We start from the raw sequence: 27910 nt of genomic DNA on the forward strand, positions 1-27910 counted from the left end.
AACTGAAAATTTATGATAGACAATTAAGTTTCGACACTGATTAGCACTATGTTTTCAGCCGCTGTGCTGTATCCCACTGAGATCTGTGGCTTACTCTTTTGTTTTGGCTTCCTGAGAGAATATCACCGAAGTTCCAGATCCGGATAGTATTGTCTTGTGAGCCAGAGATGATCCTTTCTTCATCAAACACCAAGCACTTTACTGCAGAAGAATGACCTTTCAGAGTCTGCACATTGGACTGGTAGCTGTACAACACAGATAGAAAGACATGGTTACATTTTCACTTTTTGGATTTTTGCTTCCAATCGTGAAGTGTTTTTCTGTAACAGCTGAAGTACATTACATTGTTCACAGGAAAATATTTTTGAATCTAGTTAAAACCAGGGTCTCTGAGAAACTCCTTCTTGACTAAAGCACCTTTAGCATTTTTTAAAAAAATTAAGTGAGGCTGTGATGATGTTGTTGAGATAATTTATAGCAGAGTTTGGGGAGGTACAAAGGACATGTTTAAACCATGTCATTATAAATACAACAGGCAGTCCTCCTCCATCCCTACTAGTGCAGCACTTTTGCTCATCTTACTTGTGGGGGAGAGATGGACATCTCAGTCATACTGTATACTGTAGCCAGGTGTCAAACTTTGTCCAAGTGGCTTCAAGCCAACAATATTCTAAAGGGATTTGCTGACCAAGATACACCAAGATATAGCATGCTAGACCACAGTCATTATGGAGTTTATAACAGAATTTCAGGAGAAAGGTTAGATCCTAATCTCTGACATGTCCATTCACTTAAGTACTGTATATGCTGTAAGTGTTGCGCCCAGAACCTCCTTTTACATATCTCTCGCATCAGCCAGTCCTTATGGCTACTCCCTCAGGTAGCCACGTCACACCAGATACGCTCTTCATACTTCTTCCCTCTATCACATTCATTAGGATCTAACTGAACTATTGACAAATAATTTTGTGCCCAACTACTTTGTGGGTGAGATATGACCTTCCTTTATAGTCAGTTTTGAAATCAAGTAAAGAAAGAATAACACAATGCTTTCTTCTATAGTAAAATTTGAATTAATTGCACTTAAGGCCGAAAAACAATTCTCCCAATTACTTTCCGTTCGTTTCTGGAACTGTGACACAAAATACAGACAGCCTATCTATTAGTCAAAACCAAAGAGCTGGGCCTGAATGGCTTTAAAGAAATAGGCATGAAACAACTTCATAACATATATTCCTCTAATTGGGTCCTATCCCTTGATGTTGTTCCATCCTCACTAGAGAACAGGTGATTAAAACTACAGGATTAAAGCATTTCACACAAGCATTGTTGTAAAAACAAAATTGATTTTATAAAAGATTTTCAATATGAAACAATCAGATTTTACTTGTAAAGTAGAGCAGTCTAAATTTAAAATCAATTTTATTTTATCACCTTAGAAAGCAATATCTTATGCATTCTTGTGTCTTGCTGAAGAGATCAGACATTTCATTCAATAATAAACCTAAAACAGGATCTGTAAATTTGTATTTGCTGTGTAAAAACAAGTACCAGCTCCTTACAGTTGTGGAAGAATATCTAATCTTTGGTGTTATACTGAATTTGGTGGTATTATGGAAATGTCCAATTGGTACATTGTGACTTAATACAAATCCAACAAAGGCATCAATATTTCTGTTGTCTAAAAATATAATCCACTGACATTTCTGGATGAAAAACCCAACTGAATTACAGGAGTCATACTGGGGTATCTATTGCCTGCTTCAAATAATTTTTCCTTGTAAATATCACATTTAATTAGAGGCCCTTGTTTCTATTTTCTGTGAAATCTCTCAATATTTCTCTTTTCAATATTCTTTCTTTTTTGTAGGGTTTGGGGTGAAAATTACAATGTTAATTCAGTGAAAATTAAATGTGAAAAAGTAATTATTCAAAATGAATAATATTTTAACTGTAAAGTCAAAAGAATAGAGCCAAAGAGAACTGCATTTTAAAAATTATAATTATATTTAGATCAGTATTCCTTATTAAAACATGCATATGGTGTTGTTGACCATCAAAACAGGAAAATAAATAGCACAGACATTGGGGATTTATTTTTTCATGAGTATTCACATTGGGCTCATCAATACCTTCAGATTTCCAGCAGCCCTTTGCTATGTTGTTAAATTATTCATCATACTGACATATAGATTCTTTTGGAGGCATTTTTATGCTGACCCTTTTTTCCATTAAAAGTAAATGTCAGCGACAAAAGGAATGGGGCCCCCTACCACCCAATATTGAATTTAGGCTTAAAATTCTTAACCCTAATTTAACTTAATTGATTCTACACGTTTTGTAATACCGCTTTAATAGGTAATTGATTTGCAATTGAAAACTTATTCCATAATCTCTTCCAAGGGAACTGTTATTTTTTAATGAGTTCAGGCAAGCATAACTACTTTTGAATATTTATTAAAACATGGACATGAAGGCAGGGAATTGGTTAGTTCTTGCTTCTTTGCAGGTCGTAGAGAAAACCAATGGCTTCCTTTTTTCAAAAAGTGTTTTTAAGCAAGAATGAAAAATGTTATGGCATAAATATGCCATATTGGCAAAAATTACAATGCATGCATGAGCTGGTATGCAGACATTTTGGATGTGAGACCGACCAAAAAGAGGATCAATTTCAGTCTGAAACTATGAAGCACAATGTTGAATGAACTGAGTATAGAAAAAACAACATGCAGTCCAAACACTTTGCCAAATGTTTTATATCTTTACACAGGCTAGGATTAAACAAAACTTTGATCCCTACTCAAGCTGCAAATCATCAGGAACACAGCCTGAAGTTTTGATTAAAAATGTGGACTGATATACAGTAATGCGGATGAGAACTGTATGAAAGAGATTTGCTTCAGTGGTAGGAAAACACATTTTACATCTTCCAAAAGACATTGTGGTCATTGCTGTTTTACTGGCTTATTCTTTGAAAAAAAAACAATGCTTTTTAGATTTTGTAAAAAAAAAACATAAAAAAGGACTTAATAGAAATTGTTATGTTATTAAAAGAAATGATGTACAGCATACAGAAGACAAATGGGATTGGAAATAAAACTTTAACAGTTAGCTTAAAATGTTAAATGTTATTAAATCTCAGCAGAGAGTCAAATGATACAACCCCAAACCTTTGTCCACCAATGCAGAATAATTATTCTGCCAGTATGTTTTGACATCTGACAGATTTTACTGGATGAACACGTAATACATATCCCTATCATCAGCTGTAGCCTGGAGTGGCATAATTCCTACACTGTCATTCATTTAAAATAATAGACTGACTTCTCAAAAGAAAACTCGGATAAAAAAAACTGAAACATATTGCTTCTTAGAAAATGAAAACGATACATACCACACCACCCTTCAAGCAGTTAGCTTAATATCCCCCCTGCAGCAGCTGCATCAAAGTTTAAAATGAAAGAGAATGTACTTTATTTCCAGCACTCATTTATTTAATACATGAACGTAAAATTCTAATCAAACCACTCAACGTTAATCTTTATGACTGCTCTTTTCACTTGCTTTAATATTTAAAAAAAATTGGAACTGCAAATGGAAGTTTAAAGAAGTGTAGCATTTAAACTGTCAAGCAGTGACTAATTTACAGAACCAGAAAACCTTGAAACATTTAAAACAAGTAAATGTTTGCCATAGAGGTAATTCTATATACAGTATACGATTTCTGTGTCAAAACTATTTCTGTGTCTTTGTTTTTATCTCGGCGGCAGACATCAGAGGATCTGCAGCTCTGAATCGATATTATTGTAAGACCAGCACGTATTACAACCAGCTCTTGTGGTGCATTGATGTATTTGCACAGCACATAATGAATTGTCACAGGTAAATAGTGTTTCCTATGAAGCTGCTATTAGGAGAGTCATTGCCATAAATGTGTTATCAAACACACTGTCAGGGAATAGATTACAGAGGGAAAGGAAAACTCTGACCTTCGAGGGCTGGCCTGTCGGGGAATCTCAACGGACTTTCCCACCACTGGAAATTTATCATCTTTACCTGCAGACAGACCATTTATCACCCTTAGATTTGATCTCGATCATGCGGGAAGTGTTTATTTTCAGTCATTAAGGTAGTATCCACCTCCTTCTAAAGCACTGCTTTAAGCTGCATTTAGTGCAGATTGCACAAGGACCTCTAATTCCACACTCCTGGAGCTTCTTTGCACAGAGCAAAAGATGAGCCTCCTTCAGCACAACACAATGTACCTGCATTTGCATTTATATGAAAACAAATTACAGATTTCACACATCATATTCTATAGGATTACATTCACAATCATTGTAACTCCTCTTGGTAAATACAAAGGTTAAACTGTTATTATTTGCAATCATGCCCTGAATGCGGAACTATCTACCAGCAAAGCAGCTGAAAGACACAGAAGTTTATTTTAGAGATGTGAAATATAATATACTAGTATATTTGATTTAGTTTTAAAGTAACTAATTTGATATTTTAAATGTTTTTATGTTCATTTATTTTTAGCACTGTGATCATAATACAAATAATCTTGCATGATTTTCATTGAAATAAAACTCTTTATGAAATATCATTTGTATAACTAAATCTGTGGAGAAGATTATACTCCCACATAAGGAAAATGTGTTTTAATGACCACTGTTGTTTCACCATTCTTTTGTGCAGAGTAAGAAAAAATGTTTATAAATTTCAGCTTTGGAGTTTAGTGAACTTCAATAGGTTTTGATCTTGATGGGAAAAAGAGTGCCTCAGCTTGCCAGAGATCACATACCTGAGCCTAAAAAGCAAATCCAGGATCCCTTTTCAAAATGATTGTGATTCTGGATCCTTAAACTTGATATAATGGGCTCAGTAGTGGCTCAAACATTTAAGGTGCTCATTCACTCATAGTGCCTGTGAGACCTATGGTCAGACATTACCAGTTAGAAAATGGGGCTGTATGAACTGGAATACCCCAGGCAACAGTGCAGACACAGGCAGAAGCTGTCAGGGTGGGCTGGATACATTCTCAACAGGATGTGTCTCAGGTTCTTTTTGGATTTCAGCTTGCCAGATACCTACAGTAATGTCAATCAGAGACCTAGTAATGCTAACAGTCCAGTACGGACAATGGATGAATATGTTTTCATGTTTTGATTTACCCTTTGCAGTAAAAGGAGTCATAGCCATTATCCAAATGTTAAAACAATTAGTTCCATTCACGTTAAGTGGCATAAACTAAAAGATATATAAAAAATAAGCTTTAAAAGTGTGTTACGTGGATTAGGTGGTGCCGCATGACAGTTTGCTAGCATTTCAGACTTTCAGCAAAGTCCCCAGTAATAGTCCAGTGTATACTTTATTTGCTTGTCAGTACAATCAAAACAGCAATTTGGCACTGAGGCCAATAGAAAAGTTGGTGTTTGCACTAGTGGGGAGCATTCATCTCAGGTTCCATGGTCTGCCTATTTGAAACCTACAGTATATTGTTGTCCATTAGCGTTCACAGGGATTTAAGCAAACCAGGGGTTCAATCATCAGACTTAATGAAAACTATCATGTACTTATAGTTTTACACATTTTAAATTAATTCACTTGTTTTGACAAATTCGATTTTTCAGAGTTTTGCAGGGTAGAGAGGTTTCTTTTCTCTGTAGAAGAATAACAGAATCACCAGAGTGACCATCAAGTAATCTGAGGCTTTGAGGCTTTACAAATAGATAGATCTTTTGTTTGCACGTTTGGTTGTGATGAAACCCTAATATTTTGATGAGTGAATGCCTCCTCTGTGCAGAGGCCGAGAAAACTGAAAGGCCCATCTAAATGATGGTTCTGTTTATAAAACTGATGAAGTCATTATTTTGTTCAACATTGCAATCAAACACAAACAAGGGGTATTATTTACAATCAGCAGTCAGACATTTCCTCTCCTTGGAGTGCCTGACTTACCTCACTGCTAAAATAACATCTTTTATCATGCCACTCATCCCAATCTGTTTGCTCAGTATGGCATATTCATCCATTAAAAATCCATGTTTACTTTTGTATTTTCTCTCGCTGATGCTCTAATACAGTGCTTTTATCTTAAATGGCTGTTTCAGACTATATTTCATTGTATATCTTTAAAACCATATTTATTCTTTAATAAACCTGGGCTTTGCAAGTTTTGCTGTATAGGTTTATATGAGAGACAAGAGTACAATGTTACTCCAGGTGACATCTTGCCTCCTTCAGCCTGACAGCTCCTTTGGTTCCAGAGACCTTGGTCTTTGATACTCTCTTTGTCTTAAACATCCTGAGCAACCCTGTTGTTTTTACTGTAAGCACATCCTCCTCTGTTAGCTTGACTTCAAGCTTGAAGTTAGTAAACTACATGTATTTCAAACTTCTCTATGTATGTCAGTGTCCTCTGTCTAAATGCCATTATGAGAAGGGGAATCTAAATATTAGAAAGGCTGAAATTCAGTGTTAAGTGTGGTGGTCTTTTAGGTGCAATGATGGTGCACATCAACTAGTTTGGAGAGGTAAAAAGAAACATTTAGCTGCATGTGTACAGTAGGCAGGAAAAACTTGTGTTTATATTTCAATCGGGTACACAGTGCTTTAAAAGTCATGCAACAACTATTAATTGTAGCAGTTTTAGTATGAGATGCCATTTATTGTACATCAAAGATTATGAATAGTGCAAAGACTAATTTTTAAATGGGAAAAGGGGTCATTATTTCTGATCATTAGAGCCTTACAGCCCATTATTCATTTATGGTTGCACAAGACTTACAGCAATCTGGTGGAAATTAGGCAGACGGAAACCCTCTCATGGAAACTAATTTTCTTTGAAACAGAAGGTAGATTACTTCAGTTACTTTCAGCCCTTTTATATTATCGCCACTATATATAAAAAGTGCAGTGTGATTTCTCAGGTTTAAGCAAGCAAGATTGATTGGATATATGGTTGATCTCTAACATAATATCTAAATCCTGTGACATACATACTTTTCTATCTTAATTCCTACCTATAAGGCATTCATTAAATTGACTGAAGCATTGATACAACCAGAATAATAAAAAAAAACATTTTTATAGCCCATGGGATGATTTCTTACTTCACTGGTTAGTTTCTTGAAGGCTTTTGTAGCGTGTGCTGTCAAATAGACTTCATCATGAGATACGAGCAGTTCAACAACACCTTTATCATTTATTTTAAATGAAAAACACCTTCTCACTCTGTTGCCGGTTGCCTCGAGATGAAATCCAGGCTTTAATGAGAAAGCTAGCAGTCTTGTCCAACAGCAGGTTCTGGGACTCAAGCAGAGAAGTGTAACAGAGTGACCTCAGTGTCTCCTATGGTATTAAAAATCGAAAGAAAGATAGGAACGTAATGCCTCTTACCACCTTCTCCCTTTTTATTATTTACAATGTCATGGACAACTGACTTTATGATAGTGCAGACAGACAAAGCCATTTTATCAGGTAGTGACAACAATCCAGGGCACAAAAATGGTTAAAGATTGATTTCAAACACCCTCTATTTCAATTATTTAATGATGCCACTTTATTCATTCAAACGTATGATATAGGAGGCATTTTTCCTTAATGCTGTATCCCCATGTCACATTACAATTCATACACAGACTGGCAATGTAGACAGCAGAATGGGTGGTGGGCTGGAAGAGAGTTCAGTGACACGGTATACTGTACTGTACATCAAAATCATACAGTTTGACATATAGCATTTCTTAAAGTTTAATTACTACTGGGAACATCCTTTAGTAAAGTGTTTCTGGAAATGGAAGGAATCATCTAGATCGAAAGTAAAGGTAAAGAGAAATGGCTACAATTTACAGTATATATAGAAGCATATAGCCTATATTATCTTTTTTTTTATAGGCTCTGGAATCAGCATCTCATAAATTCACAATGGCTTATATACAGCATGTAGATACAGTACATCAACAGAAAATCAACATTTCTTGAATTCTATCCAAATCTTTCTTTTTCTGTTTGTGCATTCTACTTTTTATATTTATTTTCAACTATACGTAGCTAAGGCCTGCAAATACATACTGTACTATATTTAGACGTCTAGGCTTAAGTATACAGTAGGTACAAAGGAAAAGAGGTAATTCAGCCCATCAAGTGGAATTAATACAGTGTCAACCACTCTGTACATTCTACTGGATTCTCATCTATGAACACGGAAAAACACTGTATAAATGCTTCAAGAAAAAAGTAAACAGCTAATTTAGAAATCTGAAATAATTTGGGGACTTTTAGATATGTACTTTTTTGCTAGGTTTTCAAAATGCAAAACATTTTTGAGAAAAAAATAAAAAGGAAAACCAGGAGCTGAGTCACTGCAGCTGAGTCAAAAAGCCCTTTCCAGTACTCTGAGGTGTTATTTTTAATAGGCCTGGCAGAAAAGAAACACCATTTACATAATTTTGAGACAGACCCAAAAAAAAGTATAGATGGGAAATGAATGAAAAAGAGCACTATACTTCAAGGAAGTTATATTTAAAGCCTAAACTATTCTGGGACTGACTGGGGAAATGTATAAATAAAACAAATTGCAGAATATGGCAGTAAATAAAACCTCATCTCCAAATTTACCACAAACTTCAAATTGACCATCAACTTTTTAACTTATCATCTTATCGCGGTTAACACTTTTATCATATTCTGAATATCATTTCCAAAAAAATAAAAATTCTTCAAATTAGTTTTATACCCACACTATAAAGAGCTCAAAAACATAGCAAATTAAACAAAACATTTTAACAATGTTATCACAATTTAGGAGACACTCAAATGCACAGTGATATTTGACAGTTAAAAAAAGCTCAAGTAATTAATTAATATTAATTGAATTTTTAGTTATCAACGTAATATTGTTTATATCAAATGAATTATGCTTGACAACATTATTGGTATTTTTAATGTTCTTAAAAATATTCTCCTTCCATGGGCAATTCTTGTTTTGCTGAATTTAAGGTTTCATACTTCCTAGAACAAATTCTAGATTTAAGACCTACCTGTAAACATTTTCTCTGGAAATGTATGTATAAGCCAGTAAACCAAACCCATTTCCTGGCAGTCAAATCCTGATCAAACGTTTTATCTCCACTGAAGATCCTCTAATTTAGAAATACTTTTGCTTGGTTTCAGCCATTTTTCTTTTTGCTGGCCTTGTGTGGTTGCATGGATTGTAACAACAGGCTACTAAATGTACCTCTATCCCAAGGGGAGAATTTGTTAGCTGACTTTATGACTTGTACTCTCATCCTCCATCAGTCAAAATCAAAAGGATAAACTGGAATAACTTAGGAGGTATACTGTTCCAATTGGCCAGCTTGCATTACTTCGACTTTCAAATGTCAAATGGCCATTAGGGTAAACTCAATAAATAGAATGTTAATGGACTGATGCAGAAGAAGCTGATTGATTACTTTCTATCCTTGGCTTCACAAAAGCCGACTGGTTAAAAGAATAATTACAATTTCTAGCAAAGAGACTGCAGCAAATAGGTTTTGGCTGTGTGACATCAGGACCATTCCATGGGTACAATAATACATGTTAGTATTCCTTTTTAACCACTATATTCATCTAATCACATAAGTCATCAAAGCAATATATTAAACTATAATACAGTGAGCCATTAAGAAGAAGAAAATGGTTTTAAAAAGACTGTGGGCCTAAGAAGGCAATTGATTTCTCACTTACTCAGAGAGATCCCAATATTTCAGCAGTCCATCCTGGGCAGCAGACATCAGGACTCCTTTGACTTCATCAGGCTGGATCATTCTGAGCTGCACTGCCTCAATCCTGAATGAAGAATTACATCTGAATTTCAGTAAATGTCGCTGGTTTGCAGTGCTGCAGGAGTAGTTTGTAAATCACGACCATGATCCAAGCTGTCGGCTTTCTTAATTATTTCATTGGACATTCATTAATGTTTCAGTTAGACATACACTAAAAGTGTTGATTTAAAAAAAAAGAAAGATAAAAGGAAGATGTAATAATGCCATTTATATGTCGGTTCTGATCTTTATGATTTTTTTTTTCTTTACAAATCCAAGTATTGTAGCAGTAAGTAATTTTTTTCCAAATCAGACTAAGAACCTCACTAAGTGTGCTTAGGTCTGGTTACATACAATATCTGTGAAATATTTTAATAGAAACACTCTAATCTCTAATCCTCCTTCTCTTTATGCTATGGAACTTTATGTTAATTTCATTGAAATTAATTATTTGTGACAAGAATTGTTTTATAGAACAGTTTCATTAGTAGTAATAAAATTAATAATAATAATCCACCGTTAAGATGAGATGTTAAACCGAGGTCCTGACTCTCAGTGGTCATTAAAGATCCCCGGGCATTTCTCGATAAGAGTAGGGAGTTATCCCGGTGTCCGGGCCTAATTTCCCCCCCTCAGCCTTTACCGTGGCCTCCAAATTGTCCCCATGTATGACTGGCTTGCACTGGCCCTGTGATGGACTGGTGTCCTGTCCAGGGTGTACCCTGCCTTGCGCTCGTTGCTTGCTGGGTAGGCTCCGGCTTACCGCAACACCATATGGTAAGCGGTTTGGCAAATGACACAATAATAATAATAATAATAATTGATTTTGATAATTGATTTAATAAATGTCTATGTATTAATCTTACAAATATATTTTAAATAAAAAACAAATATACAGTTTAGGCATACATACTTGAACATGAAAACTGACATTGAAAGTTATCTCAGATTTGTAGTTATCAAAAAGAACAACAAATTCTCTCCTTAATCACCCTGTATGGCATCTTTACCTTTTAAGGTACTCCTTCAAAACAGATTTGGTAACTGTCTGAAGGCAGAAAGATTTAAGAACTTTCACAACATGGAGTTTAAGCTACTTTTATTTTAGCGTAAATGGTATGCAATGAATTCAGTCCAGTGTAGAGAAAGTTTCGAAAACCATTCACAGAACAAAGCTCTGACCAGTGGAGCCAAAAATTAAAAATTATAACACTTCATTGAGAACATACCAGCATGAAACAGCTTATTTCATGGACTAATGGCAAGTAGTGTATGTTCACATTCACTGCATAGCAGAAAGGGCAGAAATGAAACTACAAGATACAATTCCTGAACCTCTACTTTGAAGGAAATCTGCACTGGTCGGTTCACACAAGCGAGATGCCCTAAAAGAACAACCCATATTCATTATCTTGGGTAAAAAATGATTCAGTATAAACTTTGATTGTGAAGACCAAACATCTGAAATAAAGCTTTTAAAACAAAGTTTGAAGGCTTTCCAAAATAAAAAGAGCTTTAACTGTGTTTGATCTGGGGACTCCAGTTTAGATTCAAAAGCACAGATTCTTGTTGATATTTCACTTAGAGAAAGCATGGTCTCTCATCTCCAGTTATTCACAAATCTAAAACAGAATCTGAAATGAATAAGATAAATACTGCCAGAGCCAAGACCACATTTTCTGATCTGATATTTATGATTTTTAATTTGCGTGATTTTTTATTGATATAAAATAATAGATATACCTCATTATTAGCTTTATTACTCATCCTTGACAGAGCCAATGAAAACCTCTATACAGTATCCTCTCTCCAGGCTGTGAGATGCAGTCTTTTTCAGCTTCCTATTTTTCTTCTTATCTATTTGCTTTAAAAAAAGATTTTTCCATCAATTTAACTTCATTCACTGATGTTTAGGTATCATCACCTTATCACTTGCTGTGCAGTGCAGTTGAATCACACATAAATCTGTAATACATTTTGTGTTTTTATAGATTCAATTTAGTATCACCCTTGGACATGCTACTAATCAATATCTGTGAAAGGAGCCCACAGTGTTTTATGACACTTAGTCATAAAATAATACATTAAAGAATAATACTTTCCAACATACAGTTTTACCTTTGAAATTACCAGCAATGTTTGTGTTACAGAGTTTCCTTAGATACTGAAGCATTAAAAAAGTTAAAGGCATTAAAGTTGTATAAGAAAGAATCAAATTAAAATCCATAAAATACTAATTATTTCTTTTAAATAATTTAGTACAAAAACAAAGGGCAAAATGGAGCTGCCTGGGGTTTTTACAATCCGATTAGTTCTGCATTTTGTCACAGAACTGCTATTGCACTGTAAATTCATCTTCTTTTCATTATCCATTGAGATTTCACCAAACATATTAACTTGTCCATTGCTGCTGGCACTGTTGGTGTAAAATTTAATTTGTCTTGATTTTTCACCTTTATCTTTCAGGCAGTTATTAATGGGATCAAAAACCTATAGTGAGCATAAAAAACATATTAACTTAAACAGAAACATATTGTATGTTTTTAGGAAAATAATGTCAATATGGATTCTAGGTATAGATTAAATGTTATTGCCATCATTTTGATTAATTGATTATTCATGGCAGACTGTGATACACTCTTGCGACTCTGTTGCATAAGCACTAAGGCTTCTCATTAGTTAAAGGGTTGATTGGGCATCGGTGATAAGGCGATCTATTCTATTAAATATCAAGGTAAAAAGAAAAATGAAAAATACAGAAAGGAACTCTTTTGTCCTAACTATCAAGAGAACAAAGCCTTCATTCCTCTGGTATGCTGGGGGCTGAATTAAGTTAGCACATCATGATTTACCATGGAGTCAAGTCTTTAATTTCGAATCAAAATTTCTTGTACACCTCCCTGACAGATGCCAGCAAGTATGAAACAGACATGCAGATTAATACACCAATTGATGTAAAGTAATCAATAGGGGGGTCCAAATTCGATGGTAGTGGTTGCAGGGTGCAACACTAATCAAATCCTGGGACCTCACCTGAATTATTTTTCCATGTGACAACATTCCAGCAGAACAAAGCACTCCCTACTTTTGCTCAGGCAACAATGACTTTTAGAATAGGACAGTGTTATGCCATTGGTGCCCGACAAAAAGATAGAGTTTGCATTTTTTTCAATGATGTCCACTAACTAATAGTATGCACCCTTCACAGTAGACTTAATCAACCCTGTTGATGACACAAGTTGATCAGCATAATGATTTTAGCTATGTCATGTTTGTGCAATAAACCTTTTAGCACACCTGCTATAAAACAAGATCTCATTTTCCTGATAATTAACTTTGTGAATTTGTATAAACATTAATGTTCTTTTGATACTCGGTGTACTTAATCTACCAAATGCTGGGTCATTTACTTATCTATTGAAATGAAACATAATTAGTGAAAGTCCAAACACAAACATATTATATTATATTATTTTATTTTATGGTAAATTTTTTGGATCTCGATAAACACAGAAAGATGGTCAAAATCAAATTATCTGTTTCAATGTATCCTACAGTACATACAGTATCAACAGACCACTGTGGGTTTTCTAGTCACTGCTGATTAGATTGTAAATTTTACAATAAAATCTAATGTTTTTATTTGATTGATTATTAGATTTATTATGATAAAAAAGTAATATGTTTCCCTTTTTATTTAAGTTAATATATATTTATTATCACAGCAAATATCTGGAAGATGTGGTTTCATAGACTTTCAATGGCTCAAATGTTTTAAAAATATATACCTGTATATTTCACATAGTGTCAATATGTGACTGGAATCTTTCTTCAAAAGCAAGATTTCATAGGCTATATATTTGTGCACATACAGAGAGATTTCATATTTAAATTTTGATAAAGTGTGCACTCAGTCAGATCATGGTATGTTTGAGTAAAACATACTAAAATCAATCAAAGAGATACCGGACACAACTCTCACAGCTGACCATTAACAAAAATATATGAGGTATAATTCACATATTTATCTTAGTTTGTAAATTGTGTCTACAATACATGTATAATACACGCAATGCATTTTCAAGGTCTTTAAAAATAAAAACACAATCAAGAATAATGATGAAGCTAGATCTAGAATTATGTAAATTTTATTTAATAATTTATGTACTTAACTTTTAATAAACTAATACAAAATTCTGGTCCACAAAAAAACAAAGAGATTTTGAATAAGATAACCATTTAATTAGCCACAGAGTATTTTTTCTTCAGATGAATGATAACAGTACAAACAAAGGACCATAACTGGCAGATCATCATTATTCATTCTGGTCTTAAGTCAATTTTGATAAAATGGTTATGCACGCTAGCATATTACCGATTAGCAAAGCTCCTCTAAAAAAAATAATTTTGTCTGCAAGCTCTTGTGAGGCTCTGATGAGCTCCTCTTCTTCAGAGTCTTAGATGGATTATGTGCTGAGAGATTACGGTTAGTTCTGATCAATTATATTTCACCTCACCATAGGCAGCCCAGAGGGGTTCCAGTAGGCAGCCCCATAAACATAAGATGAATCAAACAGAAAGGTTACTGGGAGGGCATATAGCATAACTATTTCTCACAGTTACATGTTCAGTAAGAGTTTAGGTGTATATATACTGTGCTATGTTTATTGACCTACAAGGCAGGTCTCTTTAATCAGTTCCCAATCACTTAAATATTAAAAAAAGATTTAACTAAGCAAGACTTACAATTTCTTAAGACATTACAGCATACAGTAGATGTCAGCACTCTGTTCATCACTTTCATTACCTTTTTTCCACAAACTGTAAGCATTGGTGTTCGGAATTGCAAAAAAATCATAGAAACCAGCAGGTGGATGTTGCCAGAAAGTAGAATCAGTATTTTAATAGAACTATAAACAAATTATTGTAACTATAAATATTATAACACAAAATTATTCAGCCTTATTTCTGTGGTGAAATACAATTCAGGGTTAGTGCTTTGTATTTATACATTTATTTTTGTTGAGGCACTTTTCTTGTTTTCTTTTGGTAAGACTCAAAGGTTTAAGACTTAATTAAAAATAATTTTCTAACTAATTCGCATACAACACATCAGCATTGATGCAGTAACCGGCAAGACTTACTCATTCTTATGAGATAATATTTAGTAATAATCAGTAATGAATGACAAAGAACAGATTATTTCTTGGTCATAATTGATCTTATGAATTTATACTCAAGAACAATAGAACTTCAGCCTAATTGACAATTAATCACAATTTAAATCATCATAGGCTTAATCCCATGTGCATTCAGAACATCTAAAAATATGACATGATTCTAATTACAGTCATTTGTAACTGGGTATACAGTTATTTCTGATAAATATTTCTAATAAATTTGACAATGGTGGTGAAAGATACCTTACTATAATGTTTTCCATCATAGCAATAGGCTAACTACATATTGTTCATAGGAAACTCATTTCCATGGTAACCGGCACAGAGTGACAGGTGTTTAGCCAGCTACCATGGCAAATGCTACAGTAGCTCACTCCACAGCTTTGCCATGGGATCGAGCCAGAGACAACACTAATTCAAATGCCTCTGATAGACCAGGAAAGTTGGTACTCTACCTTCCAAGCTTAATCTTTCTTGAAAACAAATCATCTTCTCTTTTGAAATTGTTACTAACACAAGGAAATAAAATATAACCACATACTGTATATGGTATTTGAGCACTAGAGTTACATTGTCAATCTTGTGGCCGAACACCTGTGGTATTTTATAGAGGTAAACTCTGAAAATGCTACAAATTATTTCTTGTTGTATGAATTCTGTGGTACTGCTTCATGCTGTACGATTCCTGAGGTATTTATCCTGTGATAATACAATCCTATTATATGTTTCATGTGGTAACAACATACTCTTATGAAAAAAAGCTGTGATAGTCTTGCAATACTCCTGTAGGAACCATTAAGTGAAACAGAAATTACCTCAGGATCCCTATGTATTTTCGCAAAGAGTTGCTTTACCAGGATAAATTTTAAGGAGAGAAGCTTTAAGTACTATCATGAATCTTGTCCTTTCCCAAATGGGAGACTGTCATGGCACAATAGATTAATGTACTCTTTTCTTCTACCAGCCTTTCTTCATTGGGACTAAGACTTGCATCCAGCCCAGACTAATGTGGGCAAATTAATTTAATTCTCGGAGCAGCTCAGCTTGAGTTCTGAAAATCACATGCGTCTTCTAGAAGACAGCTGTAAATAAATAGGCTTCTTTTCTAAATTGTACATTCTTCCACTTACATTCAGAAAACAGCACTAATGATATTGCAGCATGTAACAATATGTTGGAAATACTGAAGTTAACAGACTCATAAGAGAGGTCTTTTTTAACCTTTTCAGTCAGTTCTAAAGAACTGTAAGTAGAACTCTATGTCCGTTAGCCATGAACTGAAAATCACTTGCAATCTTAATGTACTGTTTGTATTTTCTTCTCATTTAATACATGTGTTGATGGAGCTAAATTCAGCAGTCAAATTAAAGTAAAAATAATTAACTACATATTTCAGTATTTAGCAAACAACTGTGCTCATGAATGTCATCATTCACTCCAATACCACAAAATTATTATTCATATTTGAGGATTAATAAAGACCTTAAAGAGGATTGCTGGGGAAGTACAAACATGATTTACCCTGCTTAGCAAGGTGTTTTTCCATTTTGGAGCTAGATGTATCTGGACATTGGAAACAAAGCTTGAGCTAATCAGTTTCTCAGGTGCTGAGCTGATTACAGTCTGTGAAGCCTCCGAGGCTGTTAGTGGTTAGATTTATGAATCTTTGTCAGTGAACAGATTCAATTAAGTTAAATTGTGTATTTACTGTATACTGTACATCTAAATGGGTGGGGAATTTAATCAACCAGGAGTTGCAAAATGAATCTGAAACCTCATGACTTTAAATTCTGTTGATAAATACTGCTATATACAACCCACTTTTGAATAAAGTTATAAATGAGAGAAGGGCAACAATATTGACCACATGTATAGAAACCCAAGGGCTTCTGGTTCTGTGAGCCTAGAGACTTTCCTCTACACCATGTTAAAGCTATGTAGGTCTGCTATATCTTTATAATTATTAACTAGCAAGTTGTCAGATGTGATTTGGTGTTAAATATTCACCTGTGTCATCTCTGTCATACTTTCAAGCATTTGCAGACAATTCTTCTGCAAGGAGCTTCTGGTGAAACGGCTTACGCTAAAAATGCTCTTCTGCTACTCACTCCCAGCAGAGCACATCACCACAGGATAAAAGAATTCATCCTTACATTTAGCAGCAGTCGGATTGCCACTGTCAATCAAGTGTAAGCTTGTGTGACCATCAAAGCTTCTGACTGTCTGAACACCATCACTGATGACTCTATAGCAGAGGTGCAACCATCAGGTACTGTGTATCTGTCACTCTTCACTAGCCCATACATCTATCACTGGGACTGTCATGAATCATGCATTAGTGAGACAGATTAATAATTCAGCAGGACACTGAGGGTTCACAAACTCCCAGATATCATAAATACCTTGTAGCTCTATGTGAAGACTCCCTCTTACCTCTTCTTGTGAGGCTCATAGATGTGAAGGCACTTCCCAGTTTCAGTGGAGTACAGCCAAACTGTAGTGCTGGCACTGCAAGCAAGGAACCCTCTGTCATAAGACAGACCAGTGATAATGTCCAGTGGGCCTTCCACCTCCACAGATGGCCACAACACCTTCAAACAATTGCCAGATGTCCAATCCCAGATTCGGATACTCTGTGGTAAAAAAACAAACAAATCAATGCGATTTGAAAAAAAAAAAGTTTAATCACTGGTGTAGCAGATATTTCAATTTAATCAGTCATCAATTTATTATAAATGTCTGTTCTACAGAATGTTAATAAAGGACTAATGAAATATTGAGTGTTGATGAGGTTAAGGTTAGCGTTATGGCCATTCTTCTGACTCAATTTACAGTGAATTCCTCATTAACAGAATATCCATTAAACCCTTGTTTAAATGACTTCATCCAATAATGATAATGATAATAATAATCCTTTACAATATTTACATCAGAACAATAAACTGGCCAAAAGGCTTACAACAGCCTAAAGAGAAGACAAAAAAATAAAATGACCACCAATAGTAAATAACATAACAGAATGTGTGAGTATTAAGCACAAGGGTCAGGCAAAAATATTTAATAATAATAATAATAATAATAATAATAATTAACCCCCTCAATTACCAAGGAGCTTACTCTGTAGTTTGTTTCAGTCATTTGCAGTAGCTAAACATAATGACTTGCTTCAAAAGTTGGTAGTTGCTCTTTGAAGATTCTTACATTCTAATAAATAGCTTTACATTTTATGATGGTACAAGGAACTGCAATAAATTATTGAGATAGGAAGATAGCTTTTCAATCCAAAATTGAATCTTAATTAATGTAAACAAGTTAACTGTTTGCTTTGAATGCAGAGAAGGCCACACAATCAAAGAACAATGGTTATAATAGTGTGATAGGAGGCATATAGCTCAATGGTGTTTATACATCAAGTTTCCCTAAAGCAGTTTCAAAAGCCATTCTGTAAGTATCAACGGCAGAGACATTTGAACTATTGTGTGACTACAGGTGGTTTAAATAAACGTTTAAGTAACCATGATATACTTTTTGTGGAGAAAAGTACCACAAAGCCTTTTGTGAGTTTAACCAAAAAATAAATATAAAACTGGAAAACAAATCCCAAAAGGTTTTTCATTTGTGAGTGGTTATACTGTCTTTGATATCTTTAAAACAATCAGTGATATCAGAAAAAATATAATGTGCAAGAGTATTATTATGAAAGCATATCAGAAATGCTTACAGAACACATATAAAATCTTAAAATCTAAATGAAAATTGTATTTTTTATAAATAGTGCAATAATATTGCAAATCAAGACGGTGACAACATATAAGGCACTCAAATTTCTCTTTTTATGAAAAAAATACAATTTCCATACAAATTACATTCATCAACAGATATTATTATTGAATAATGAAAATATCAAGCTTTTCAAGACAAGGTAAGAGGCTGGTCATTTCCATAAATCTCTGTTGAATTTATGTTGTTTCATTCTTAATGTATTCTAAGTGAATGTCGTTATTCTAATATAAACCTGACTCAAAGCTCAAAAATCAGACCTAATTTTTCCAAGTAGATGGAGTAATCACTTTGAGCAGTAATTCTATAAGTGGAATACAGCATTATTTTTTGCATGTCTGCTTCACCAGCAGGATGAATGCTGCATAAGGAAAAAGGTGAATGGATAATGGAGATTAAGGTCTCTGGTTTGCCTCTGTGTACCATTTCCACATGGACTTCCACCTGCTGTGTATTTGCATTCAAAAGGCTTGTTTGGGCTCAGGCAGTATGCTAGGGCACACCTAGGTCCAACAATTAGATTGTAGCTTGGACTCTGGCCTGGCCACTGACAATTTCCTGTTTTGTCATTTATGATCTCATAAACCCACAGACAAGTCAGCAAGGCAGGAAGCATTGCTTACAGAAATGCCATGATAGATGATATGGAAATATGTTTGATTGATGGGAATTGTGCACAATATAATAAAAGTTATTTCCTTCTAACCTTTTTCTTTACCTGACCTTGGTACTGTATCCACCTTCTTATCCACCCATCCACTCCTCCATCTCCACTTGGTAGAAATATGATCCAATACTTAGATTTTTATGTTAAGTTATGTTCATTCTTTGAATTTGTTTCAATTTTATGTGCATACCTTCCACATAACTACAATTATCTTGGGAATGCCAGGCTCAGGGTGACTTTTGTTTGCAAAGATACAGCTCATAATATTCCTCTTCTTTTCATAATATGAATATTAATTAATATTAATATTCCTTTTCCCCTCATTTAGTGTGCTCCCAATTAAATGACACACAACAAGTTCAATCATTCTTCCAGTTGCTTCTTTTGAACATTCCACATACAGACACTGCAGTTCTCTCTATTTTCACTGCTTTGTTAGAACTGAACTGTCTTGTCAGTAGAGGCAGTGTCTAACAGCAATGTAGTCCATTTATTATGGCCTGTGAAATGCAACAACTGATGCATAAAATTAAAATTAATAGCTGGTTCCAGCTATAATGCCTCATTTCCTTATTCCACATTCTACATTAATTATAATTACACACAGGCTTCCAGGACATTCATCAATGTGGGTATTTTGCGTAGCGTCTCTTATGTCACCATTGCTGTCGATGCAAAGCACTATGATGGAGGAGGGTGCTCTCCAGCATTCTTCTTTTCTACTGAGGGTTCATTATATGAATCTCTAATAAGATTTATCAGACAGCCCCGTGCTTGCAAAACAGCTCCCGACACTTCTCTCTTATTTATTCCTACAGCGATCTCTACAGTGGAAGGAGTCAGGGTAACAAATAGCTACTGCTTATTTATCCAAGACAAGAAGAAGCACTGTAGGTAACAGATGTACAAGAGATACAAAACAGCCTAAATCTTTAAGCTACCAAGTGTTGAAACTATACAGGTCCAATGAACAAAATATCATTTATATCTGTAGGAGTGAATGGTTATTCACCTTCCATCGGGGTGAAGTTTTAAACTTCAGTACATTTTCCAACAATAAGAAAAACAACTTTGCAGTCAACAGTAACTGCAGGAAGCCATTTGTGCAAACAGTTTATAGAGGTTAATTTTGGGATTGTATTTGTGAATTACATTAGCACCTTATCTTACAGGATTGCACTGGCCAAATTGGAAAGTGCTATCGACTACTTCATTAATTGCTTATCTACAGTGCAGTTTACACAGACATAAATCTGAATTTGATGTAAGTATTTTTCTTTTTAGATCAGGGATTGGAAAAAAATTTAGAAATTTAAAAGCATATTGGATTTCTATTGACATGAACAGGCATAATGGACTTTCAAGTGAGTCAACATTATTTCCTAATTATATCTAAAAACAACACTTTTCAATTGTGTTTGGATTCAAGAGTAAAGAGAGAACACTGGTAGGAGGTTGTTAATTTCCCTAATAGGCTTTCAACAAATCCCAGGTCTCAGTCTATGTTCCATGTCATGTTTCAAGTTACAGTATCAGATATCAGATATCAGCACTAAGGACAGTTCTTTAGTTAAGAATGCAAGAAGTCACACAACTGTTCCTCACGTTAGTTCATATTCTAACCTTATTTGATTCTTCATTTCCATTAAGTCTCATGTGTTCAAGAAAGAAAACTATACATTCTAAGATTATTATTACAGCATTTCTACAAGGCACAAATGATTCATTGTATTGACAGCATCCACTACACAATCATTGGAAAAGAATATGTTTCTTACTTATCCATGATATTGTGGAAATCAGGAAATCTGGTATTGAAGATTTTGAGAAAACAAAGCACCTGAGATCTACATAGTCATATGCCATTAAAACCACAAATACAAATACATTTTGCCTCTGGCTACTAAAAGTTCGGGGAAGACATTATTGGAATCATTCTTGTTGGTTAAGCCCTCGAGTAAACTCATGACCACAGGGAAAGATTTTATTACACTTGACTGATTCATTTGATGGGAGTACATCAGAGTTTTACTGGCACAATTCCATGAAACAGCCACTGCAGTAGCTACAGAAACTGAAAAGAATCTGTAAACATTTACCTGAGTCTATGAACTGTGAAGTGTAAAAATTATATTAATTATTTTAGTTGTACTTGCCATAATTGAACAAACAGCAAGTTGTTTTTTTTATGATAACCATGTCTGCTATCACAAATACCAAAAACACTCAATACAATTAAAATAATATTACATGTTGAATTCTGGAAGATTATCTCTCACATTGCTTTGGACAAGCTATGGCTGTGCTATTTTTCAGGTGCATACTGCACATGTAACTGTTGAACCTAACAGAGAACCAATAAAAAATAATTATTTCGACATTTCAATTAAACAAAATAATTTAAATTTTGTTTTGATCATTAAAAGTTAGATTAAATTAAACACTACTTTACAGGAACATGAACACAGTTAAGGGTTGTAACATGTCAATTTTAATTCTGTTTAGTTTAGAAGCTTATCTCTCATTGTATCTTAAACTCCCATTGTAGGAGTTATTAAGGAGTCAAATACTTGGTAGAAGTCTGGGGATTTCTGGGTGTTTAAGATGTCTCTGGGGTGCCTTATTTGAAAGCTTGTACATTATATAACTCGTGTGTTGTATGTTTATGATGTGTGTTGTTTGGTGTATATGTTGTCATTATTAATATACATTTGTTTTACCAAGTGTCCCTGAATTACTGTATTATTCTTTTCACCAAAGCTGTGCCAGAGAACAAAGCATAAAAGAAAGGTATGTTCTTGGCAAAAGTCTTTAAAAGTTGGGAGTTATGATGATTTATGTATCAACTGTCCTGCCCAGTCATTTTCTGATATTCACTGTTTTCATAACTTCACTTGTAACAAGATTTTATATTTTCTGAAATACTTGTGAAATACATTACCTCTCCAACAAATCACTTCAAACATGTTCTATGACAAAAATACCAGAACTACATACACATACATTATGTAAAACATATGTGCAAACTAGACTATTAGGACTATTCAAGGGTTTTCACTCTCTTTATCCCATAACAAAGCGAAAGCATTTTTAAATTGATTTCTATTGCGTTGATTCTCATATTTCCTTTAACAACAGAGTGCAATGTATTCTCCTCACAGCTTCATACAAACACCACAGGTTCTAATCTTCTGCATGAGTTAGCACTTGGGACAATCATACAAAGTCAAACAATATGGGCCAGTGCTTCTTGAACAAATGCCTGGCATTAGCATTTGAATATGTATTGTAGTCTAATCTCCTTCACACTGCCATATTTTAATTTGAATATAAACCAATTTCCCTCCTGCCTTTCGTTATTAGCTACTTTGCATTTCTCAAAGGTTCCTTTAATATTTAATGTTGAGTATTTATGTCTTGTAAGTTACCAAGGTTATATTTGAGAATTAAAGCATAATAGTGCTACAATAAAAGGGGATATTGCCACAGACTTATAAAATAATTACTATTTCTATCTTCAACATGCTTTTTTGAAATAGCACAAAGACTCCATTAATCCATTTTGGTTAACTATTTTATTGGAAGGAGGTTTGTTGTCCAATGGACAACATATATTTAATTATGACAAAATAGTAGACAGAAGTCTGCTAAACTGCATTGTGCAAGTTTAAAATGTATTTAACAGTATGTTATCAGTTACTGCAGCACATATTTTGTGCAGAGCTAGCAGAAAGGACAACATGCAATAAAGCACTTTTCTAATAAAAATGTAACTATGATGATAATTAACCAAGATGTGTTATATTTAATGATGGAATGCAACAGCAGGAAATTAAACTTGTAGAAGATTTAGCAGAGTGTAAATATAAATGAGACAAGATTAAATTTGATGAGACAAGAAAATATTAATTAAATGAGTATGTAATGTAATGTAAGAATACCCTATAGAAATGATCCTATAGAAGAAAAATGCAAAGTGCAAAGTAGCACTGCACATCCTTTATTCAAAATATAGGAAAATATTCAGGACAATGGCAATTCTAAATTCTAAATTCTAATTCACTATAGCAACCACGCTTAATGAAAAAAGTGCACATGATGATACTGTAAGTGTTCTATTTCACTGTGCAGGTATTCTGCTCTGCTTTGCCATTATTTATTACTGGTTTGGTCTTGAATTAAGTACCTCTAAAATGTAACTAAAAATGTGAGTTTGATTTTCATTTTTTAGATGTAAACATTTTTGTTAAAACTTTCCAGTAGCAGGTATCCTTTCCATTGAATGGAAATTTTCAAAAAGACCTCTGGGAGGGAAAATACACAATTAGAGCATTTAATGTCAGTGAGACACAAGAGGCAAGAAATGCTTGATTTAGCCACCCGGTGGACTTTGAACAGGAGTAGTATTTCCTCCTGGGGTGTCAATAACCCCATCAATACAAACAATCAGTTAGCCTACGTTCTGAGAAAAGGATTACTCTCCTATTTCAAGAAATCATAACTGGAATCTCACATAAGATAAATACCATCTGAAACTGGAAATATGTCACTGTTAAAATCTTGGCGCATTCAATGTTCGTGTTGCTTCAATTTCCCCCGAGACAGTGCAGCTTGCAGGCACTCAGTAAATATTTTTTTGTCGCACGATTAATATGCAACAAGCAGCAGATTGTGCTAGAATCTGCACAAGGTTATAGTCATTAGCCCATTGTACCAGCAGAATTAATGACCTTAAACTACTTCAGCATTCTTCCATCTCTGTTCAAATTACCTTGCAAATTAGCTATGCTGATGTCTGCAAAGCAATTATTCTCTTTCTGAAAACACAAATCTTTCTTTCAGATTGTGTACCTATCTCAATATGGAATTCAATGAACATAATTTGCTTTTTCATGATGTTGTCTAAATTACTTGTTTTAATAATTATCTCACAAGATATTGCTGTACACTGCCAATAAAAGTACATATTGATGGATATATCTATGGATGCTTTTGAAAACATGCCTTAACACCACACACAAAAATATTCCTGTCCTTGGAAAATACATATTTTTGCTTCTACTGCTGTTAAAGAGCAGCACCATTTTCTACAACATATGATAAATTATGATAAAGTATGTCTAATATTGAGTTGCAAATAAAGGTGTTTTACTAATAACGTTTAATGTGAATCAAACATGTTCTGATATGTGGTTTGTTTGATTTCTTTAATCTTCCACCTTAACAGAAAACCAATAGTAGAGCAAGAAGAAAGCATTGATTACCACTTGCTGTACTTCATGTGTTCATAATAGAAAACAACATCAGTTGCATATTCTTCAAAGGAAAACCGTGAGACATCAAACACACTCGCCCTCACTTAGTTATTTCTCTCAGCTCATTTCTGCAATTTCTCAAAACATTCTTCTTAACCTGGAGATCATATTTGTGTAATCAAGGCTTTAAGTCTGCTTCACAATGCAAACAGAAGACAAGGCCATGCTGGCTTGGAAGTCGTTAACTTTCTTTATTTTACAGAGGATAAAGGGTCAGGTAAAGGTCACAGACAATCATGTCTCCAGACAGTTCAAAAGCCAGCTTACAGTACATTTCTGATTAAAAATAAGTACTTGTTTTAACCTAAAAGTTTATGACTTGTACTAAAAATGCATCTTCACCGTCTAAAGAGGCTGGTACTATACAAGACTCAGCACATAACCACCATGCAGAATTACTTTTAACAATTTATTGCACCTTTAAGCAGAACATAATTTGTTACAGGTTTTTGGTCAAATGGCCACTGCATAGAATCTCCATGCCCCTGCTGAAAATAGTAGATCACTTTTCCATACTGCAATAATTCACTTGTGAGGAAACCATAAAAACACAAATCTCCTTGGGCATCTGCCTTATGCATTAACTTATTTTTACTGCCTAAACCTCTATAACATTCTACAACATTCTTCTTCAGCATATCTTAATTACAACATTGAAAATGTTGCATTTTGCTTTTTTAATGAAAATTGTTTTAAGAATGCCTTGCTAAAATGGCACCGGCCCTTCCAACAACAATACAGTAATTCTGGGATGTTTTTCCACTTAACCATTATCTGCATAATGAATTGAAAACACACTGTTATTTTTGCTCTTTCAAGAAAATGACTCTCATTTGTAAGAGTGTGAGTTCTCCTTTCAAACTCTGCTCTGGAGGGTGCTTGCTCCCTGGGAGTCAAAATGAAAGTGTAATGTCCTGCTAGGAATACGATTGACTAACCTTACAGTAGTACAGACTTTTTGCAAAGAAATCTTCAAGTGGAAAATCCTGACGAGTTACAGCAAGGTAAATCTTAATTGAACTGCACAGAAATATGCACATCCATCATATGGCACAGCATCTGTGTATTATCAGACTTGGATTTATACTCCCCAGATCTGTTTTCATAAGACTCAGGATTAAGCAATAGAAAGCAAAAAAGAGCATTTGTTTGGTGATCAGCTACCGCCTGTATCTCTTATATTCAACTATCTCTCCTTTGAAATTCTATTACAAGGAGGTTATCAGTGTTCACACTCAGTGCAAAGACCGAAAAATGAAGAGAAAAAATATCTGAACACTGTTAAAAGCTCCTTAAAGTGTGGTTATCTCACCTTCCATTAACCAGGCAAGGAGATGAAACAGGCCGTGCTTTCACTTCTCTGGCAGCAGTTTAAGACCTGCTCTACAGGATGTTTTTAGCGCACATTATTAAACCTTCACAGTCAAAAAGACCAGTTCTGTCTTATCACTGTGGCAGAGTGGAGTTTTATATCTTATTTTAAATAAAAGAAAATCCATTACATAAAATATAAGACTAGTTTCTAAAGAAGGGTTGAGCTTTAAAAAAACAATGTTCCCTGACATGAATTCCTGCAAGGATTGTGTTTTTTTTTTTCCAAAAAAGCCCTCGAAGAACAGTAAATCCTTCCAAGTAGATTTTCAACTTTACATAGAATGCTGTGTTAAATTATCAAAAACGAATTTTCAAAAACTTTCGATTAAAACTTAACTGTTGTAATGGACCTCTGAAAGAAACTGAAGGGGACAGCGGCCCAGGTAGGAAAGAGGATCCTTCAGCAGGAGAATGCACAGAACTAAGGAGGGGAGATGTGCAAATGGATTCAGTGATTGACCTCCGGCCATGGTTCTATGGGAACTGGAAACGGCACTTACCCGAGTGCAAGCATTACATTGGTGGGGTGTCACCACAAGAAATCAGCACTGTGAAAGCCTCATTGACCTTGCAAACAGTTCACCTGTTCACCCATTGCTAATTGAATTCAGCTGGAGCATTTGAGTGTGTGCGTGGTGCTTATGTACAGTATATCAAAGGGGGGTGTGTGTAGACCTGGAAATGGTAGACTGGGAGAAGTTAGTAGAGTTTGGCTCTCCTGGCTTACCATGATTTAAGTTGAGTAAAGTTTATTTTAAGATGTTTTTACTGTCATATTCTGTGACAGCTTTAAAATTGTCGTGATCAGTTCCTGGACTTATATTTGTCCACAAAAGAATGTTTTAAGCCACTGGCTAAACCAAAAGGGTTTAAAGGGTGTAACTAAACATATTAATAGTTTCTACCATACATACCTTACTTTAGTTTAATATAGTTAAACCTATAGTTACCTTTTGAAAACAGTAAGGTTTATGTAATGTAGTATAACTGCTACCATTCTTTACATTCTTTTAAGGAGATAACTAAATATTATTACTAAAGGAACTATTAAGAAAAGAATATAAATATTACACAGTAATAACTTAAAAAGTAGTAGTATAACTGTTCAAAGATGGATAGGATTTTACCACGTGACATTCACATAATATGTGAACCATAATAATGATGATTACCCAGCCCGGGTAATCAGCCTTGTCCTATTTGGAAAAGTTTATAAGAGAAATGCAAAGATTTTACAGAAAAAGTTTTTAGGGGCCTGTCATTGAGCACTTAAGAATGCCATCCTGAAGGCCAATTTGTCCAGAATGGAAAGGTTGTAATAAAAATGTACTCTGCATGTGGAAGGTAAAACTTTATGAAGTGAGCCCTAAGATTGCTGTTCCAATTTCATGGCATTGGATGTTGCAGCACCACTGACCTTGCAGATTTGTATGCTGAGTGCCACCACATTAGAGGCTTCTCAGTCTCTGCCATTGCATACATGGTACATTAACTTTCATCCTGAGTCCCTTTTGTAATCCAAGGCCAGTTTTGTTTGGCTACCCATCCTGTAATACACTGAGTTCCACATACATTATTAAACAGTTTCTTGCACCATCAATTTTCAGCGCAACATTCAGTATATGTCCTCCACGTTTGGCTTGGAGTGGTTTTGTCTTGCATATTAAGGCCCATGCCATCATTATGTATTGCCTCTATCTCTCTCAGCTCTTCCTTCAACCAGACCCAGTGCCACTTCGAAAGAGCCTGTTGTGCTTCAGCCTTGCTTGCAGACATTTCCAT

At 34.6% G+C, this 27910-nt stretch overlaps 1 protein-coding gene across 1 annotated transcript; it reads right to left on the minus strand.

Moving 5' to 3' along the window:
* LOC138224465 (uncharacterized) lies at positions 1-27910 on the minus strand. The gene is made up of 4 exons (XM_069181865.1): positions 27821-27910; positions 17426-17625; positions 9736-9837; positions 1-245 (listed from the first exon to the last, which is right to left on the minus strand). Exons 1-4 carry the CDS (start codon positions 27908-27910, stop codon positions 47-49), a joined length of 591 nt encoding a protein of 196 aa, XP_069037966.1. The 3' UTR covers positions 1-46.

Source organism: Lepisosteus oculatus, chromosome 21 (genome assembly GCF_040954835.1).
Source record: "Lepisosteus oculatus isolate fLepOcu1 chromosome 21, fLepOcu1.hap2, whole genome shotgun sequence".
Taxonomy (NCBI): Eukaryota; Metazoa; Chordata; class Actinopteri; order Semionotiformes; family Lepisosteidae; genus Lepisosteus; species Lepisosteus oculatus.

Excerpts from the sequence above, each read along its gene's own strand:
- LOC138224465 (XM_069181865.1), bottom strand. The coding sequence starts at position 27,910 with ATGGAAATGTCTGCAAGCAAGGCTGAAGCACAACAGGCTCTTTCGAAG. Across the intron at positions 17,626-27,820 it reads AAGAGCTGAGAGAGATAGAG|AGTATCCGAATCTGGGATTG; the intron begins GCAATACATAAT and ends TTTTTACCACAG. Across the intron at positions 9,838-17,425 it reads TATGAGCCTCACAAGAAGAG|GATTGAGGCAGTGCAGCTCA; the intron begins GTAAGAGGGAGT and ends TTCTTCATTCAG.